This window comes from Muntiacus reevesi, chromosome 22 (assembly GCF_963930625.1).
Source record: "Muntiacus reevesi chromosome 22, mMunRee1.1, whole genome shotgun sequence".
Classification (NCBI taxonomy): domain Eukaryota; kingdom Metazoa; phylum Chordata; class Mammalia; order Artiodactyla; family Cervidae; genus Muntiacus; species Muntiacus reevesi.
Window position 1 is genome coordinate 30,474,537 of NC_089270.1, and position 20,350 is coordinate 30,494,886.

Consider the following 20,350-nt stretch of genomic DNA (forward strand, 5'->3'; position numbering starts at 1 on the left):
ATCTTCCCGAGCCCGGGTCTCCCACATTGCAGGCAGACGCTTTACCCTCTGAGCCACCAGGGCAGTCCAAGTATGTGGGGAAGTTGCCCATAAATGCTTCTTACCAGGTGGTGCTAGTGGTAAAGAACCCACGTGCCAATGCAGGAGACGGACACGGGTTCGATCCTTGGGTCCGGAAGGTCTCCTGGAGGAGGACACAGCAACACACTCCAATATTCTTGCCTGGGGAATCCCGTGGACAGAGGAGCCTGGCAGGCTACAGTCCATAGGGTCACACAGAGTCAGACACGACTGAAGCAACTTAGCTTACAGCTATGCACAGAAGAACGGGCAGGTTTTCGTGCCACCTGCCGCCCACTGAGGGAAGAGCAAGATGCCCAGAACTCAGAATTTGGAGAAGGACTTGAGCACCCTTCACCCCTTCAGCCTGGATGTTAGGTCACTCAATAAGTCAATGTCTCAGTGCTGATGCTAATTAGCACTGAGATGCCAATCTATGTCCACTTTCCTGCCTGGGATGTCCTTGGAACCTTAGCCTGGGGAACAAGAGTCAGCCTTTTAGGCTACTTGAAAAAAATCACCTATGTCCTGTCTCTGGGGGCATCTCAGGTGGTGCTAGTGATAAAGAACCCCCCTGCCAAGGCAGGAGTCATAAGAGATGCAAGTTTGCTTCCTGGGTCGAGAAGATCCCCTGAAGGATGTCGTGGCAACCCACTCCAGTATTCTTGTCTGGTGAATCCCATGGACAGAGGAGCCTGACAGGCTATGGTCCACAGGATCACATAAAGTTTGACAAGAAAGAAGTGACTTAGTGCTCATGCATGCATCCTGTCTTTAGAAAAGAGCTGCTGGTTTCCATCATCAGATACTCCACTGGATCTTCAGCCTCTCTCTCAGGCACAGACAGCTACAACTTTGCTTAGAATAAAATCCTTCTTGATCAACTATCATGCAACCTTTATCATAATCATAAATAACTAAAGCAGATGATGAAAGTGAAGAATGTTTGCACTTGTCCCAATTTGAGAACTGAGGTACAGAGTTGATTCCAAGAAAGCAGGGAATATCTGAAGCTGTGGAATATTACTGTCATGCCCTGGAGCTCATCGGGGAGGAAATCAAGCTGTGCTTTTCTCTCCTTTAGCAATTCCCGTTAAAATACAAGGAAATATGGAGGAGCATTATGCCCGTGACCCTTTCTATTCAATTATATTTTTACACACAAGAAAGTAATTTGCATTCATGTCAGCAATAAAATATTTGAAAACAAAATAATGGTTATAGATTTAAAATATGATATATCTTGAATATCAGAAAAATTTACTTAAAACATGATCTGGTTTTCTTAAATTAAAAAAAAGAAAACTTACAAATTGTAATTTTAATTTATCCTTTCAGAACATCAAGTGGTATTTGCTGTTTTCAGATTTTGGGACAGACTTTTTCTTCAAAAACTTTCTTCACAATATTTTTTGTTTATGATTTTTAAGTTAGAGTTAACTGCTATAAAAGATATACATGAACGTGTCCATTGTTTGAACCTTTTATAAATTTCTGTTTATTTCATATAACACCTCAGCACAGGCTTTCAAATAGCAAAACAAAGAAACAATCAAAAAATTGGTATGGACTATATGATTTCTAAATAACTCTATAGCCTTAAAATGCCTTAATATTTCTGATTTGTTTGTTTTACTTCACAATTAAAGCACTGTCTTCCACAGGTTTTATGGAGATACAAAGGAAAGAAGCCTGCCACATTAGGAGCCAATACTAGGCTCTATGACTGGATACCACAGAATGATCTTCTTGGTAAGAACAAGGAAATTCAATAAACAAGTTAGCTACTTAAATTTTCACATTTTGCTTGCACTTTTGAAGCACATATAATTAAAGATTTGGTCATTAAGTTTATAGATTGATACTTCCTCTGATTCTCAAAAGGGGATCTTCATTTAAGACTCTCATCATTCTTCAAATTTCAATTTTTAGTTCAGCTATTACCTCTTCAATAAGTCTTTCCAGACAATGCAAAGGGGATTCATTTTGCCAATTTTTGAGGTAGAAACTACCCATATTCTCAGCTTTCATAGAAAATATTGCCTTCTTCATTGAGTTATCCAAGAGTTTTTACCCCATGTCTTTCTGAAATTCTGTTACTGTTTCATGTATCATGAAATCCTTACCCACATCTCATCTAATCTCCAATCTAGGTCATCCCAAAGCAAAAGCGTTTATCACTCATGGTGGAACCAACGGGATCTATGAAGCTATCTATCATGGGGTGCCTATGGTGGGAGTCCCAATGTTTGCTGATCAGCCTGACAACATTGCTCACATGAAGGCCAAAGGAGCGGCCGTGGAAGTGAATATAAACACAATGACAAGTGCAGATTTGCTCAATGCCTTGAGAACAGTCATTAATGAGCCTTCGTGAGTACTACTGCTTTTATTTTATTTTGTGTGTGTGTGTGTGTGTGTGTGTGTTTGGCTGTTCTGGGTCTTCACTGCCTCTCACAGACTCAGTGGTCTGCAGGCTTAGTTGCCCCACAGTACTACCACTTTTAAAGGTTTATCTTAAATTATTTTACCTGTGATACTCAAAAATGTCCAATGTTTCATGCATTTTAAACTGGTGTATTTTCAAATGTAAATAACAACTGCAACATTATCATATGAGAACCATTTTATTATTTCCTCTCCCAAACTGCTGAAGCTATTGGCTGAAATTGTAAAACAAACCAAGATTTCAAATATTCTTGTAGTGCTTTTTCAAAATAAGTAATGTTGGTGATTACATAAATTCTTAGATCTTTTACTGGACAATCTGCTTATGGACTTCCTAGTGGGTATTTTCTCTCAGTATAGAGTTATTTACAATCTTGATCTGGAGTAACTTGGAAACTATAATTCACACAAGGCCAATATCCCTTCTTGGAAAAATGAAGCAATACATTTATGACTGACTTATTTCATCTTTTTTATATGTTTGTGTTTTACCACATTCTGTAAAGAGTGTATTTCTTCCACTCCCTTCCTCATAACTCTTAACATGCTATTTGACCAGCAAAGTTCATGTCACAGCAAGAATTAACATTTTTTTTAACATACCTGTGGCTTTTGTTCATATAGCATGTGACATGCATCCTATACTTACCTTTTTCCTTAACTGGAAGATTTTTAATACTCAGATAATGAACAGAAGATTACTATATAGATTATTAAAAATTACTCCTAAAAACTAATCAGAAAACAATAAAAATATAATATAAAAGTAAGGAAAAGTTTGAACAAGAATTTTACAGAAAAGGAAATATGAATTGGTAATAATCATTTGTTCATTAAAACTTTAGGCATAAATAGATAGTCAAATTAAAACCAGGAGATAGTATTTTATATTTATCAGATTGGAAAAAATAAAGAAATTAATAAATCTGGCAAAACTTTTGACCAGAATGTGGAACAACTGAAATCCTCAGAAACTTTTCTTAAAAGTATAAATTGATGTAACAATCTTGGAAGATGATTTGGCATGAGCTAATAGTAGCTTAGACAGTAAAGCATCTGCCTGCAATGCAGGGGACCTGGGTTCAATCCCTGGGTCAGGAAGATGCCTTGGAGAAGGAAATGGCAACTCACTCCAGTATTCTTGGCCTGGAGAATCCCATGGACAGAGGAGCCTGGTGGGCTACAGTCCATGGGGTCGCAGAGTCAGACATGACTGAGCTACTGTCACACACAGTGACATCCAAGTCATGAACAATGTGAAATTCCACTTCTAAAGAAACTCTTGACTTTGCTATGTGAGCTTAAACATGCCACAAATGTACATAGCAACATGGTCTATAATAGAAAAAGAAACTGAAATAACTCACTGTTTATCAACAGGGGAGCTGAGTAAATCATGGTGTATATATCTAATGCAATACTACACAGTAGTAAAAAATAAACCATAAATAAACCATCAATACTGACAAATTTCACATATGATACTGAGCAAGAAAAGCAACTTCTTAAAAATACATATAAGATGATATTTCTTATTTAAAGTTCAAAAGCATGCAAACTAAATGCAGACAGGGTAAAACTACTATGTGGCAATAATAAACATGAATTCAGTCTTTACCTCCATGGAAAAGAGAGAGAAATGTATTTGGAAAGGAATCTTCAGGGTAAGACTTTTAATTAATTATTCTTTCTACCTTATGTATACATGTATACTGTTAAGTATAGGATACATTTAATTTTTTTAAATATTGAAAATTGTATGTGTAAAGTTCTTTTAGCTCTGAAGGGAGGAGTCCTCCTAACAGACGGTGATGTATAAATTAGAGTCATGACTGTAGAAATAAAGCTTTAGGAGAAAAGCTATGAAATATTACTCTACTTACCTTAAATGAAAACAAAACTCTATAATTTCTATGTTTTTGCCTACCAGTTATAAAGAGAACGCTATGAGGTTAAAAAGGATTCACCATGATCAGCCTGTAAAGCCCCTAGACCGAGCGGTCTTCTGGATCGAGTTCGTCATGCGCCACAAGGGAGCCAAACACCTGCGGCCAGCCGCCCACGACCTCACCTGGTACCAATACCACTCTCTGGACGTGATCGGGTTCCTGCTGGCCTGTGTGGCAACTGCTCTATTCTTGGTCACAAAATGTTGTCTGTTTTCTTGTCGAAAATTTGGTAAAACAGGAAAGAAGAGAAAAAGAGAATAGATCTTTCTAAGTTTGCTAAAGGCTTTCATGGGTCATTCTGTTCATTCTAGCTACAATGACCTTAAACATATCTTCATCCTATTTCCAAAATTCCATTCCCCTCTACCTTAACATGGATATCAATTCTAGAATTCAACAATAGCATTAACCATGGGCATGTTCCATTCTTTCTTTGTCTTTTCCCAGCTGGCTTTACTCTCTTCCTCAAACATTCCTAAGAAAGGTACACAAATAATTTTATGTTTATCTATTCATAATATCAGGCTTCCCTGGTGGCTCAGAAGGTAAAGAATCTGCCTGCAGTTCGGGAGACCTGGGTTTGATCCCTAGACTGGGAAGATCCCTGGACTGGGAAGATCCCCTGGAGAAGGGAATGGCAACCCACTCCAGTATTCTTGCCTGGAGAATTCCTTAGACAGAGGAGCCTGGTGGGCCAGATACAGTCCATGGAGTTGCAAAGAGCTGGACATGACTGAGTGACTAACACTTTCACTTTCATTCATAATATCAATTTTTTATTTTTAACTTTAAGTTATATGCTGACAATATACTGAATCCTGAGGAACACACAAAATGTAAGTCAAAGCTGATAGATGCAGAGAACACAGAGAATAAAATTCACAATATTTGCTAGGACACACAAATTAGAAAACCATCATAGGAGACTAGTCTATTACAAGAAGAGTAATGATTTTATTTGTCATAGAAGACTTCTGCTTGGTAAGTGTTACTGAGGTCAGAGCATGAATTGATAATAACTGTGATGGCATATCACACCAGGACAGTGAAAACCTGTAGATTTTCACTAAACACAGATAATCATACCTACATTCCTGACTTTAGTCAGAAAATATTCTTGTGTACCATTTTGTGCAAAAGACTGAGCACTGCCTTCAAGCAAGAGATCTATTGAATCATTGGTTATTTTTTTCTCAGGGGCAGAGAATGTCAGCAGTATGTTAAGGAAGAAGAGATAATTTTTAGAAAAAATAGCAAGAAATATAGAAAACATTTTAATAATTTTATGAAAATTGTAATTTATAGTACAATGGATAATCTTAAAGTTAAGGTCCAAATCATTATATTTAAAAATTGTTAATGGTCATGATCTATAGCCAGTATAATCAAAAGTGTCATTTTATGTAAAAAAATAAATATTTACTCAACTGATAACAATGATTATACTAGTTTTCAGTCTCTATTTTCAATAAATTTAAATTCATCAATTAATTGTCCAAGGATGTGAGATGTTAACAAACCTATTCAACCAAGGATTGTTGTTGTTATTTGTTGCTAAGTCATGTCCAACTCTTTTGCAACCCGATGGACCATGGCCTTCCAGGTTCCTCTGTCCATGGGATTTCCCAGGCAAGAATACTGGAGTGGGTTGGAATTTCTTTCTCCAGGGCATCTTCCCGACCCAAGTATTGAACCCAAGTCTCCTGCCTTGTAGGCAGATTCTTTACCACTGAGCCACCAGGGAAGCCCCTCACCCAAGCATATGCTGTAGTAATATGTATCAATGTAAAGCACTAAAGAGGAATAGTTATATTGGATTCAGCTTTGCATTAATTTAACAAATGCATTAAAGATTTTACCTTATCCATTATAAACTTAATGACTTGCTTAATTGAAGTTTTAATTTCAATATTTGACATATAACTGAAAAAAAAAAATAAATGGCCTCCACAGGCTTATTGAACTTTTAAAAACTCTTATTTATTTTAATATGATATATAGAAAATTACTTCCAATTTAAAAATAATTATATCACTGAACATTGTAAGTATTTCCTCTTGAATATGGGGCCTCCCAGGTGGTATAGTGGTAAAAATCTGCCTGCCTGGTGCAGGAGATACAAGAGACGCGGTTCCATCCTTGGGTCGAGAAGATCCCCTGGAGTAGGAAATGGCAACCTGCTCCAACATTCTTGCGTAGGAAACCCCGTGGACAGAGGAGCCTGGTGGGTTACAGTCCATGAGGTCGTGAAGAGTTGGATATGAGTGAGCACACGTGCACACAGACTCGAAAATGTACAATACTGAAAATGCAAATAAATTCTACAGATTTTCTGTGAAGGCTGAATATGTATTTGTTATCTTTCTAAAAAGGCGAGTCATCCTGATATGTTTTGACTTTAACAGTCGTGTTTTGAGAACAGGTATTTGTTTGCTCTACGCTCAATTTATTTTTGCTAATTAGAATGTAGCAAATAGTTTAGATCTCATGAGAGCTGGGCTGGCCATTCCTGGCCAGCTGGCCGTGAACACTATCTAAGTGCAAGTACCCATTTTGTTTCTGAGATTGGACACCCATTACATACCGGACTAACTTCAGCTCCAAAGATTCTGCTCGCCTGATAGCTCCCTTTCTGACCTTAGTTATCTACAGGTTTCTTCCTTTGCCTGAGAATCTCACTAATCTCTTAGAACGTTACTGCTATCTTTAGTGAGAATTGAAACTATGCAGGAAGAAACAGATGGTCAAAGATGTAGAAAATGGAAGCACAACTCAATTGCTGAAGACATGGTCTCAAACCAGGAAGAGAATGGTGGTGCAATATAATTACTATCTTCCCCCATTGCCTAAATCCAGCTAGAAGCTACATAGCAAAGGAATTCAATTAATACAGTACACAGATGTGAGCATCCTGAGATACAAAATTTGAAAATAAAATTGAGGATATTAGGTCTGGGGAGATAAATGAAAAATAAAGCAGTCCAGGATCACCATTATGAGCAGATTCAGAGGAAGCTTTGAAGTGAGAATAAGGAAGAATGACTCGTTATTAGGAACAAAGCTGGGAGTTCCTTCTTAGAAAACCAGGAGAGGATGATGCTTCAAGAATGAAGGGATAAACAATTATGAAATAAACATTCTAATTGATACATGGTATAAAACCCAGGAACTTGTTAAAATACATTAATTTCAAAGTAAACATGAATTATCAAGAAAGAGAACAATGCATTCAATTTTACAGATACAATCATTTACTTAAAATTAAAAAATTATTAATTGAATAATCATCAGAAGTAATAACAGCTCAATAAAATGAACAGCTCTGAAAAATTCTATGAGTACTAAAATTCATTGAATATGTTTTCTTCAGCTGTTTTGTTTGGTGATTTATGGACATTTCTCTATTACTTACAACCCTCTCATACAGACATGTTCACTTTATTAGAATGAGTAAGAAGGTCATATGTATTTAATATAATTTTGTGGAAATATATTAATTTAAAACAGGAAACTATACATATTTAGTTACATGTTTGCTTGATATTTATTCAAAATTATGTATGCTAATACAGAGCTTCTCTGTAGCTCAGCTGGTTAAAGAATCCACCTGCTATGCAGGAAACCCTGGTTCAATTCCTGGGTCGGGAAGATCCCCTGGAGTAGGATGTGGCAACCCACTCCAGTTTCTTGCCTGGAAAATCCCCATGGAGAGAGGAGCGTGGTGGGCTACAGTCCACCAGGGGTTGCAAAGAGTTGAACATGACTGAGCAACTAAACACAGCACATATATGTTAATGAGCAACTACTAGAAATAAGTTTGAAATTCGATGTTTATTTCATTCACTCATTTATTCAGCAAATATTTTTAGAGAAAATATGGAAACATTTTGGAGACTCAGTGTGCTCTTTTAGGGGATGTAATAGTTAACAAGATAAACACTGTATTTTTCTTTATGAAAAATTGCTGTCTGATAAGGACTTCTAATGGTCACATACTATAATCTTCATTACTGATAAATAAATAAGGACAATCATGTTCATAGTAGACAAATGCAGAAAGATATGGCAATTTTCCAGGCAAAGAACAAAGGAAAGACTCATATCTTTGAGAAAGCATGGATATGAAAATAATTCAAGAAGTTTATTATTTGTACAGCATAGGATTATACTTTCACCACCAAATATATCCACAACAGGGCTTTATTTCTGCTATGGCTCAGCCTTTTTATCCTTTCTGGGACTATTTCTCCACTCTTCTCCAGTGACATATTGGACACCTACCAATACTGGGAGTTCATCTTTCAGTTTCATATCTTACTGCCATTTCATAGGATTTTCAAGGCAAGAATGCTGAAGTAGTTTGCTATTCCCTTCCCCAGCGGATGACGTTTTGCCAGAACTGTCCACCATGACCCATCTGTCTTGGGTGACCCTACTCAACATGGCTTATAATTTCAATGGCTGTGACCTTCGTGATCATTTTGATTAGATTTCTGTGGTTTCCATTCTCTCTGTCCTCCGATGGATGAAGATAAGAGGCTTGAGCAAGCTTCCTAATGGGAGAGGCTCTCATAGTCAGCCAGTCAGTCAGTTCAGTCGCTCAGTCGTGTCCGACTCTTTGCGACCCCATGAATCACAGCACACCAGGCCTCCCTGTCCATCACCAACTCCTGGAGTTTACTCAAACCCATGTCCATTGAGTCGGTGATGCCATCCAGCCATCTCATCCTCTGTCGTCCCCTTCTCCTCCTGCCCCCAATCCCTCCTAGCATCAGGGTCTTTTCCAATGAGTCAACTCTTCACATGAGCGAGTCCAAAATTCAGTACTCGATCACAATCACAAAAATAACAGAATGATCTCAGTTCATTTCCAAGGCAAACCATTCAACATCACAGTAAACCAAGTCTATGCCACAACGACAAATGCTGAAGAAGCTGAAGTTGAACGGTTCTATGAAGGCCGACAAGAGCTTCTGGAACTAACACCATAAATAGATGTCCTTTTCATTACAGGAGAATGAAATTCAAAAGTAGGAAGCCAAGAGATACCTGTAATGAGACAAGTTTGCCCTTGGAGTACAAAATGAAGCAAGGAAAATGATAACAGACTTTTGCCAAGAGAACACATTGGTCATAGCTAACATCCTCTTACAACAACACAAGAGACAATTCTAAACATGAACATCACTAGATGGTCAGTAACAAATTCAGATTGATTATATTCTTTGCAGCCAAAGGTGAAGAAGCTCTATACAGTCAGCAAAAACAAGACCAGGAGCTGACTGTGGCTCAGATCATGAACTCCTTATTGCCAAATTCAGACTTAAGTTGAAGAAAGTGGGGAAAACCACTAGACCATTCAGGTATGACCTAAATCAAATTCCTAATGATTTTCAGTGGAAGTGAGAAATAGATTTAAGGGACTAGATCTCATTGACAGAGTACCTGAAGAACTATGGACAGAGGTTTGTAACATTGTACAGGAGACAGGAATCAAGGCAATCCCCAAGGGAAAAAAAATGCAAAGAAGCAAAATGGCTGTCTGAGGAGGCCTTACAAATAGCTGTGAAAAGAAGAGAAGTGATAAGCAAAGTAGAAAAGGAGAGATATACCCATTTGAATGCAGAGTTCCAAAGAAAAGCAAGGAGAGATAAAAAAGCCTTCCTCAGAAAATAATGCAAAGAAATAGAGGAAAAAATAGAATGGGAAAGACTAGAGATTTTTTCAAGAAAGTTAGAGAGACCAAGGGAACATTTCATGCAAATATAGGGTCAATAAAGAAAAGAAATGGTATGGATCTAAAGAAGCAGAAGATATTAAGAAGAGGTGGCAAGAATACACAGAAGAACTGTACAAAAAAAGATCTTCACAACCCAGATAATCACAATGGTGTGATCACTCACACTCACCTAGAGCCAGACATCCTGGAATGTGAAGTCAAATGGGCCTTAGGAAGCATCACTACGAACAAAGCTAGTGGAGGTGATGGGATTTCAGTTGAGCTATTTCAAATCGTGAAAGATGATGCTGTGAAAGTGATGCACTCAATATGCCAGCAAATTTGGAAAACTCAGCAGTGGCCACAGGACTGGAAAATGTCAGCTTTCATTCCAATCCCAAAGAAAGGCAATGCCAAAGAATGCTCAAACTATCACACAATTGGACTCATCTCACATGCTAGTAAAGTAATGCTCAAAATTCTCAAAACCAGGCTTCAGCAATACGTGAACTATGAAATTCCAGATGTTCAAGCTAGTTTTAGAAAAGGCAGAGGAACCAGAGATCAATTTGCCTACATCTACTGGATCATAAAAAAAGCAAAAGAGTTCCAGAAAAACATCTATTTCTGCTTTATTGACGATGCCAAAGTCTTTGACTGTGTGGATCACAAAAAACTCTGAAAAATTCTGAAAGAGATGAGAATACCAGACCAACTGACCTGCCTCTTGAGAAACCTATATGCAGGTCAGGAAGCAACAGTTAGAACTGGACATGGAACAACAGACTGGTTCCAAACAGGAAAAGGAGCACATCAAGGCTGTATATTGTCACTCTGCTTATTTAACTTACATGCAGAGTACATCATGAGAAATGCTGGGCTGGAAGAAGCACAAGCTGGAATCAAGATCACTGGGAGAAATACCAATAACTTCAGATATGCAGATGACACCACCCTTATGGCAGAAAGCAAAGAAGAACTAAAGAGTCTCTTGATAAAAGTGAAAAAGGAGAGTGAGAAAGTTGGCTTAAAGCTCAACATTCAGAAAACTAAGATCATGGTCTCTGGTCCTGTCACTTCATCACAAATAGATGGGGAAACAGTGGGAACAGTGGCTGACTTTATTTTTCTGGGCTCCCAAATCACTGCAGATGGTGATTGCAGCCATGAAATTAAAAGATGCTTACTCCTTGGAAGGAAAGTTATGACCAACCTAGACAGCATATTTAAAAGCAGAGACATTGCTTTGTCAACAAAGGTCAGTCTAGTCAAGGTTATGGTTTTTCCAGTGGTCATGTATGAATGTAAGTGTTGAACTCTAAAGAAAGCTGAGCACCGAAGAATTGATGCTTTTGAATTGTGGTGTTGGGAGTCCCTTGGACTTCAAGGAGATCCAACAAGTCCATCCTAAAGGATGTCCTGGGTGTTCATTGGAAGGACTGTTGCTGACGCTGAAACTCCAATACTTTGGCCACCTGATGCAAAGAGCTGACTCATTGTAAAAGCCCCTGATGCTGGGAAAGATTGAGGGTGGGAGGAGAAGGGGGTGACAGAGGATGAGATGGTTAGATGGCATCACCGACTCAATGGACGTAGGTTTGGGTAGACTCTGAGAGTTGGTGTTGGACAGGGAGACCTAGTGTGCTGTGGCTTATGGGGTTGCAACGAGTTGGACATGACTAGCGACTGAACTGAACTCAACTGAACTGAATGCAGTGTTCCAAAGAATAGCAAGGAGAGATAAGGAAATCAATTTAAGTAAACAATCCAAAGAAATACAGGAAAACAATAGAATGGGAAAGACTAGACATCACTTCAAGAAAATTAGAGTTACCAAGGGAACATTTCTTGCAACAGTGGGTACAATAAAGGATAGAAAAAGTATGGACCTAACAGAGGCAGAAGATGTTAAGAACGTGTGGCAAGAAAACAGAGGAAAAACTGTACAAGAATGATCTTAATGACCTGGATAAGCACGATGGTGTAGTCACTCACCTAGAGCCAGACATCTTGAAGTGTGAAGTCAAGAGGGCCTTTGGAAGCATTACTAAGAACAATTCTAGTGGAGATGGTAGATTCCAGCTGATCTATATCAAATCCTAAAAGATGATGCTGTGAAAATGCTGTACTCAATATGCCAGGTAATATGGAAAACTCAGCAGTGGCCACAGGACACTAGAAGGATAAAAATCCTTTCAGTTTCCATCCCAAGCCCAGAGAAAGGCAATGTCAAAGAATGTTCAAACTGCCCTCACAAATGCACTCATTTCATATGCTAGCAAGATAATGCTCCAAATGCTTTAAGTTAGGCTTCAACAGTACATGAACTGAGAAATTCCAATGTTCACGCTGGCTTTAGAAAAGGCAGAGGGACCAGAAATGAAATTGCCAACACTTCTTGGATCTTGGAGACAGCATGAGAGTTCCATGAAAGCATCTACTTTTGCTTCATCGACCATGTTAAAACTTCTGACTGAGTGGTTCACAACAACATGTGAAAAATTCTTAAAGAGATGGGAATACCAGACCACCTGATCTGCCTCCTGAGAAACCTGAATGCCGGTCAAGAAGCAACAGTCAGAACCAGATATGGAACAATGGACAAGTTCAAATTTGGGAAAAGAGTACACCAAGGCTGTATATTGTCAACCTGCTTATTTAACTTATATGCAGAGTACCACATGTGAAATGCTGGAATGGATGAAGCACAAGCTGGAATCAAGATTGCTGGGAGAAATATCACTAAGCTCAGATATGCAGATGACATCACCCTTATGGCAGAGAATGAAGAGGAACTAAGGAGTCTCTTTATGTTTGTGAAAGAGGTGAGTGAAAAAGATGGCTTAAAACTTAACATTCAAAAAATGAAGATCATGGTACCCTGTTCCATCACTTCATGGCAAATGGCTTTATTTTTAGGGGGTTCCAAAATCACTGCTGAAGTTAACTGCAACCATGAAATTAAAAGATACTTGCTCCTTGGAAGAAAAGCTTTGACCAACCTAGAGAGCATATTAAAAAAGCAGAGACATCACTTTGCTGACAAAGGTCTGTATAGATAGTCAAATCTATGGTCTTTCCAGTAGTCATGTAAAGATATGAATTCCCTGGTGGTCCAGTGGTTAGAACACTCTGCTTCTACTGCTGAGGGTCTGGGTTCAATACCTAGTCAGGGAACTAAGATCCCCCATGCCTCACAGTGCAGCCAAAAAGATATGAGAGTTAGACATTAAAGAAAGCTGAGTGCCAAAGAATTGATGCTTTCAAACTGTGGTATTAGAGAAGCTTCTTGAGAGTCCCTTGGACAGCAAGGAGATCAAACCAGTCAATCCTAAGAAAATGAACCCTGAATATTCATTGGAAGGACTGACACTGAACTTCCAATACTTTGGCCGTTTGATGTGAAAAATCGACTCATTGAAAAAGACCCTGATGCTGGGAAAGACTGAGGGCTGGAAGAGAAGGGAATGACAGAAGATGAGATGGTTGGTTGGCATCACTGACTCAATGGATGCGAATTTGAGAAAACTCTGGGAGATAGTGAAGGACAGGGAAGCCTAGCATGCTGCAGTCTGTGGAGTCACAAAGAGTTGGACACAACTGAGTGTTTGAACAACAAATTATTTGTGCAATCTTTGAGATAAGCTGGGATGACTAAACACTAGTAGGACAAAATCATGCAAGTCATGTAAGCTCTGTTAAGCTGTGTGGACTTGCCCCCTGCCTGACCACCAGCCTATAATTAACGCTTGGACTTTGAGTCTCTCAGAATTCAGTTATCACAAATAAAAGGGTGAAGTATAGGAAGTCTCAATATTGGAAAGATGAGAAGGAAATTACCTATCCATTTCTTTAAGTCAAGATATTACAATGATTATGCACATACTCAATGGATAGCACACTTAGATATATAACCCACCACTCATCAAATTTATAGCTTTTTTGACTTCACTGATGTGAACTTGAACATGAAAAGAAAAAAAAAACAAAACAAGCACAATGCCATACACTGGCTATACAGTATCTGAGAAGTAGGTGAGCTGAACTTTGAATCCTAGACTAAACCCTAAAAATATTTACATAAACTAACCTTTGCCTTTCTGAAGAACTCTGTGTCCTTTGCTGACTCTAGGCCGTGACTTGCACTCCTGTGTTATTGGGAGGATGTCCAGGTTTTGTGAACCACTTCACAGGCCCTTGTTTCCATCTGTGGCCCTTCTTTCTCCATAGTCAGCAATCCGTAGTGATAGGAGAGACTCGTGTCAGTTGTCACCATGACAGTGAAGGACTAGGTGTTCTATGAAACAGAATTATGCTTGATGTCCAGCTCTGATGATAAAGACCAAACACTTACAGCAGAGGCACCTGTGATCCCCACTTTGCCCCATCTTCCCCCACCCCCTGTGGAGACCAAGCCTGTGTGTGAGTCAGAAGAGGCAGAAGAGGCAGAAGCACCCACTCTCCTGGAGCCACAGGCGGCAAAGTCAGTGACAGAAACAAGAGCAGGGCACCAAGGACTCCAAAGTGGTGACAGGGCCAGCACCAGGCAACACTTCTGACAGTTCACTTCAGTTCAGTTGCTCAATCGTGTCCGACGCTTTGCAACCCCATGGATTACAGCACGCCAGGCTTCCCTGTCCATCACCAACACTTAGAGCTTGCTCAAACTCATGTCCATTGAGTCGATGATGCCATCCAACCATCTCATCCTCTGCCCTGCTGTACCCTTCTCCTCTTGCCTTCAATCTTTCTCAGCAGCAGGGTCATTTCTAATGAGTTAGTTCTTTGCATCAGGTGGCCAGAGTGTTGGAACTTCAGCATCAGGCTTTCCAATGACTTCCAGGACTGATTTCCTCTAGGATTGACTGGTTTGATCTGCTTGTACCCCAAGGGACTCTCAAGAGTCTTCTCCAGCATCATAGTTCAAAAGCATCAATTCTTTGGCACTCAGCTTTCTTTAGAGTCCAGCTCTCACATCCATACATGACTACTGGAAAAACCATAGCCTTGACTAGACGGACCTTTGTTGACAAAGTAATGTCTCTGCTTTTTAATATGCTGTCTAGTTGGTCATAGATTTTCTTCTCTGACAGAGTTAGTGGAGGGTGAAAAGTCCCTACTGTCAAATATAACTAAAGGGAACACATGCAAGAAAAAGCAAAATTTTTGTGCTATCATGCCACCTACTGGAAAACAATAGAACAACTTATTTCCAACTCAAATCATTACAATCAAGTTAAAAAAAAATTTACCTAAAGAAAAAAGACATTCACTACTTCTGTAGGGCCAGCAAAGGAATGACTTTTCAAGCACCATGAAGATCCACAGTAACACAGTATGAAAAAAAAAAAAATGGCAGTTCTCCAGAAACCAATCATTAAGCAGGGAATATCATGATCTGATAGAGAATTCAAAATAGTGATCATGAAGAAATTCAAGCTACAGGAAAACTCAGAAAGGCAATTCAGTGAGCTTAGGGATAAAAGTAATGAATTAATTAACAGAAAGAATATTTTACCAGGAAGATTTAAATCCTAAAAAAAAAAATCAAACAGAAAATCTGTAGATGAAGAACACAATACACTGTAGGTACCATGCTCCCTGATTTCAAACTGTACTACAAAGGTATGGTAATCAAGACAGCATGGAATTGACTGAAAAACAGACACATAAATCAGTGGGACAGAAATGACAGGCCAGAAATAAACCCACACGTATGTTGAGAATTCATTTCAGTTCAGTCGCTCAGTTATGTCCGGTTCTTTGTGATCCCATGGACTGCAGCACGCCAGGCTTCCCTGTCCATCACTAACTCCCAGAGCTTACTCAAACTCATGTCCATAGAATTGGTGGTGCCATCCAACTATCTCATCCTCTGTTGTCCCCTTCTCTTCCCACCTTTAATCTTTCCCAGCATCAGGGTCTTTTCCAATAAGTTGGTTCTTCGCATCAGGTGGCCAAAGTATTGGAGCTTCAGTTTCAGCATCAGTCCTTCCAAAGAATATTCAGGACTGATTTCCTTTAGGGTGGACTGGTTTGATTTCCTTGCAATTCAAGTAATTCTCAAGAGTCTTCTTCAATACCACTGTTCAAAAATGTCATTTCTTTGGCCCTCAGCTTTCTTTATAGTTCAACTATCACATTCATACAGGACTACTGGAAAAATCATAGCTTTGACTAGACAAACTTTTGTTGTGACAGGGTAACAAGGAATGCATAATGTGTTCCTTGTTATTTTTTCATAAGAAAGTGACTACACTACATGTCCAGAAGTAGAGCTCAGGCTTCTCTGGTAGCTCAGATAGCAAAAAACCCACCTGTAATGCAAGAGATCTGGGTTCAACCCCAGGTTGCGAAGATCCACTTGAGAAGGCAATGGCTACCTATTCCAGTATTTTTTTATGAACATTGGATCATAGAAATACCAAGAGAGTTCCAGAAAAACACCTACTTCTGCTTTATTTACTACACTAAAGCCTTTGACTATGTGGATCACAAAAAACTGTGAAAAATTCTTCAAGAGATGGAAATATCAGACTGCCTTACAGCATCCTGAGAAATTTGTATGCAGGTCAAGAAGCAATAGTTAGAACCAGACAGAACAGCGGACTGGTTCCAAATTTGGAAAGCAGTACATCAAGGCTGTATATTGTCACCTTGCTTATTTAACTTATATGCTGAGTACATCATGTGAAATAACTGGCTAGTGAAAACAAGCTGGAATCAAGATTGCTGGGAGAAATATCAATAACCTCAGATATGTGGATGACACCACCCTTAAGGCAGAAAGCAAAAAGGAACCAGAGTCTCTTGATGAAGGTGAAAGAGGAGAATGAGAAACCTGGCTTAAATCTCAACATTCAAAAAATGAAGATCTTGGCATCTGATCCCATCACTTCATGGCAAATAGATAGGAAACAATGGAAACAGTGACAGACTTGGCCTGGTGAAGATTTTCTTGGGCTCCAAAATCACTGCAGCTGGTGTCTGCAGCCATGAAATTAAAAGATGCTTGCCCTTTGGAAGAAAAGCTATGACCAAACTAGATAGCATATTAAAAAGCAAAGTTTCCTTTGCCAACAAAGGTCCATATAGACAAAGCTATGGCTTTTCCAGTAGTGATGTTTGGATGTGAGAGTTGGACTCTAAAGAAAGCTGTGTGCTGAAGAATTGATGCTTTTGAACTGTAGTGATGGAGAAGACTCTTGAGAATCCCTTGGACTGCAAGGAGATCCAACTTGTCCATCCTAAAGAAAATCAGTCCTGAATACTCATAGGAAGGACTGATATTGAAGCTGAAACTCCAATACTTTGGCTACTTGATGGGAAAAACTGACTCATTGGAAAAGACCCTAATGTTGAGAAATATTGAAAGTAGGAGAAGGGGGTGACAGCAGATGAGGTGGTTGGAGGGCATCATTGATTCAATGGACATGAGTTTGAACAAACTCTGGGAGTTGGTGATGGACAGTGAAGCCTGGCCTACTGCAGTATGGGGTCGTAAAGAGCCGCACATGACTGAGCAACTGAACTTAACTGAATTGAACCAGTATTTTTCCCTGGAGAATCCCAGAGACAGAGACACATAGCTAAGACCATGGTCCATAGGGTCACAAAGAGTCGGACAATACTGAAGTGATTTGGCATGCACACACAAATGCATTAACTAGAAGTGTGAATTCTAGGATATTCTCATGTTTGATTTTAAAGGGAATAATTTTAACTTTTTCACTTGAAACGAGGTTAAATTTATAACCATTTATATTAATTCAAAGCAGTTGCTTTCTCTAATTCTGAAGAAAATTATTTTGTTGAAAACTGAAGGCTTAGACAAACACTTTTTAAAATTTGTTAATAATAATAATAATAATAAATTTTACCTTCCTTTCTTTTAACCTGCTAATAGTGTACTGTGGTTGTTCTTCAATCCCTCAGGTGTGTCTGATTCTTAGGGACCCCATGAACTGCAGCATGCCAGGCTTCCCTGTCCTTCACTATCTCCCAGAATTTGTTCAAACTCATGTCCATTGAATTGATGATGCCATCCAGCCATCTTATCATCTATTGTCCCCTTCTCCTCCTGCCCTCAATCTTTCCCAGGATTAGAGTCTTTTCCAAAGAGTCAGCTTCTTACATCACATTGCCAAAGTATTGGAGCTTCAGCTTCAGGATCAGTCCTTCCGATGAACGTTCAGGGTTGATTACCTTTAGGATGGACTGGTTTGATCTCCTTGCAGTCCAAGGGACTCTCAAGAGCCCTCTCCAGCACCACAGTTCACAAGCATCAATTCTTCAGTGCTCAGTTTTCTTTATGGTTGAACTCTCACATCTGTATATGGCTAGCTTTGACTATATGGACCTTTGTTGGCAAAGTGATATCTCTGTTTTTTAATATGCTGTCTAGGTTTGTCAAATGAATGCCAAAGAATGCTCAAACTATCACAGAGTTGCACTCATTTCACACGCTAGTAAAGTAATGCTCAAAATTCTCCATGCCAGGCTTCAGCAATATGTGAACCGTGAACTTCCAGATGTTCAAGCTGGTTTTAGAAAAGGCAAAGGCACCAGAGATCAAATTGCCTACATCAGATAGATCATCAAAAAAGCAAGAGAGTTCCAGAAAAACATCTACTTCTGCTTTATTGACTATGCCACAGCCTTTGACTATGTGGATCACAACAAAATGTGGAAAATTCTTCAAGAAAGGGGAATACCAGACTGCCTTCCCTGCCTCCTGAGAAATCTGTATACAGATCAAGAAGCAACAGTTAGAACTGGACATGGAAAGACAGACTGGTTCCATATAGGGAAAGGAATACGTCAAAGATGTTTATTGCCACCCTGTTTATTTAACTTATATGCAGAGTATGTCATGCAAAATGCTGGGCTGGATGAAGCACAAGCTGGAACCAAGATTGCCGGGAGAAATATCAATAACCTCAGATATGCAGATGGCACCACCCTTATGGCAGAAAGTGAAGAGGAACTGAAGAGCCTCTTGATGAAAGGGAGAAAGGAGAGTGAAAAAACTGGCTTAAAACTCAACATTTAGAAAACTAAGATCATGGCATCTAGTCCTATCACTTCATGGCAAGTATATGGGGAAACAATGGAAACAGTGACAGACTTTATATTCTTGGGCTCCAAAATCACTGCAGACGGTGACTGCAGCCATGAAATTAAAAGATGCTTGCTCTTCAGAAAAAAAACTATGACCAACCTAGACAACATATTAAAAAGCAGAGACATTATTTTGCCAACAAAGGTCCATCTAGTCAAGGCTATGGTTTTTACAGTAGTCATGTATGGATGTGAGAGTTGGACTATAAAGAAAACTGAGCACTGAAAAATTGATGCTTTGGAACTGTGGTGTTGAAGACTCTTGAGAGTCCCTTGGACCCCAAGGAGATCAAACCAGTCAATCCTAAAAGAAATCATTCCTGAATATTCATTGGAAGGACTGATACTGAAGCTGAAACTCCAATACTTTGGCCACCTGATGTGAAGAACTGACTCATTTTAAAAGACCTTGATGCTGGGAAAGATTGAAGGCAGGAGGAAAAGGCGACGACAGAAGATGAGATGGTTGGAGGGCCTGACCAACTCAATGGACATGAGTTTCAGTAAACTCCGGGAGTTGGTGATGGACAGGGAAGCCTGATGAGCTGCAGTCCACAGAGTCACTAAGAGTCAGACAGAACTGTGTGACTGAATTGAACTGAACTGATACAATATTGAAATTTTTTTTATTAAGCTTTCTTTCTACCTTGAACTCACTTCTTGACTATATTTTAAGTATTCTTGTTCATCATTGAATCCATTTTTCTCATATTTTGATAAAGACGTATTTGCATTCATAAGTGATTATGGACCTAGAATGTCCTTCAGCCCTTTTTTAGGTGAGTTTGTATTGCCTTTGGGATTAATGAAATATTTCTTTTTTTCCCATCTTAAAATCTAAGGATTTATTCTTGGAATTTTCTGCTAAAGTTTATTAGTAAAATCATGTAGGTTTAGTATTTTCTTTGTGCAAAAGTATTCAGTGGCCATCTTGATTCTAGTAAGGGGCAAATTTATAATGCGAATATATATTCTGGTTTGCAAATCTGTTTTTTTACAAATTAGTGTATGGACTAATAAGCCTCAAGTTCTGCTTGCAGAACAGTACTGCAGA

At 39.0% G+C, this 20,350-nt stretch overlaps 1 protein-coding gene across 5 annotated transcripts in view; it reads left to right on the plus strand.

Moving 5' to 3' along the window:
* LOC136152686 (UDP-glucuronosyltransferase 2A1) overlaps positions 1–4,841 on the plus strand; it is a 52,258-nt gene extending 47,417 nt beyond the window's left edge. For all 5 annotated transcript variants that reach the window (XM_065914039.1, XM_065914041.1, XM_065914036.1 and 2 more), the window contains 3 exons: positions 1,725–1,812; positions 2,214–2,433; positions 4,439–4,841. In XM_065914039.1, coding sequence (XP_065770111.1) covers positions 1,725–1,812; positions 2,214–2,433; positions 4,439–4,718 — 588 coding nt within the window. In that variant the 3' untranslated portion in view covers positions 4,719–4,841. The remainder of the gene's footprint in view (positions 1–1,724; positions 1,813–2,213; positions 2,434–4,438) is intronic.
* The last annotated feature ends 15,509 nt before the right edge of the window (positions 4,842–20,350 follow it).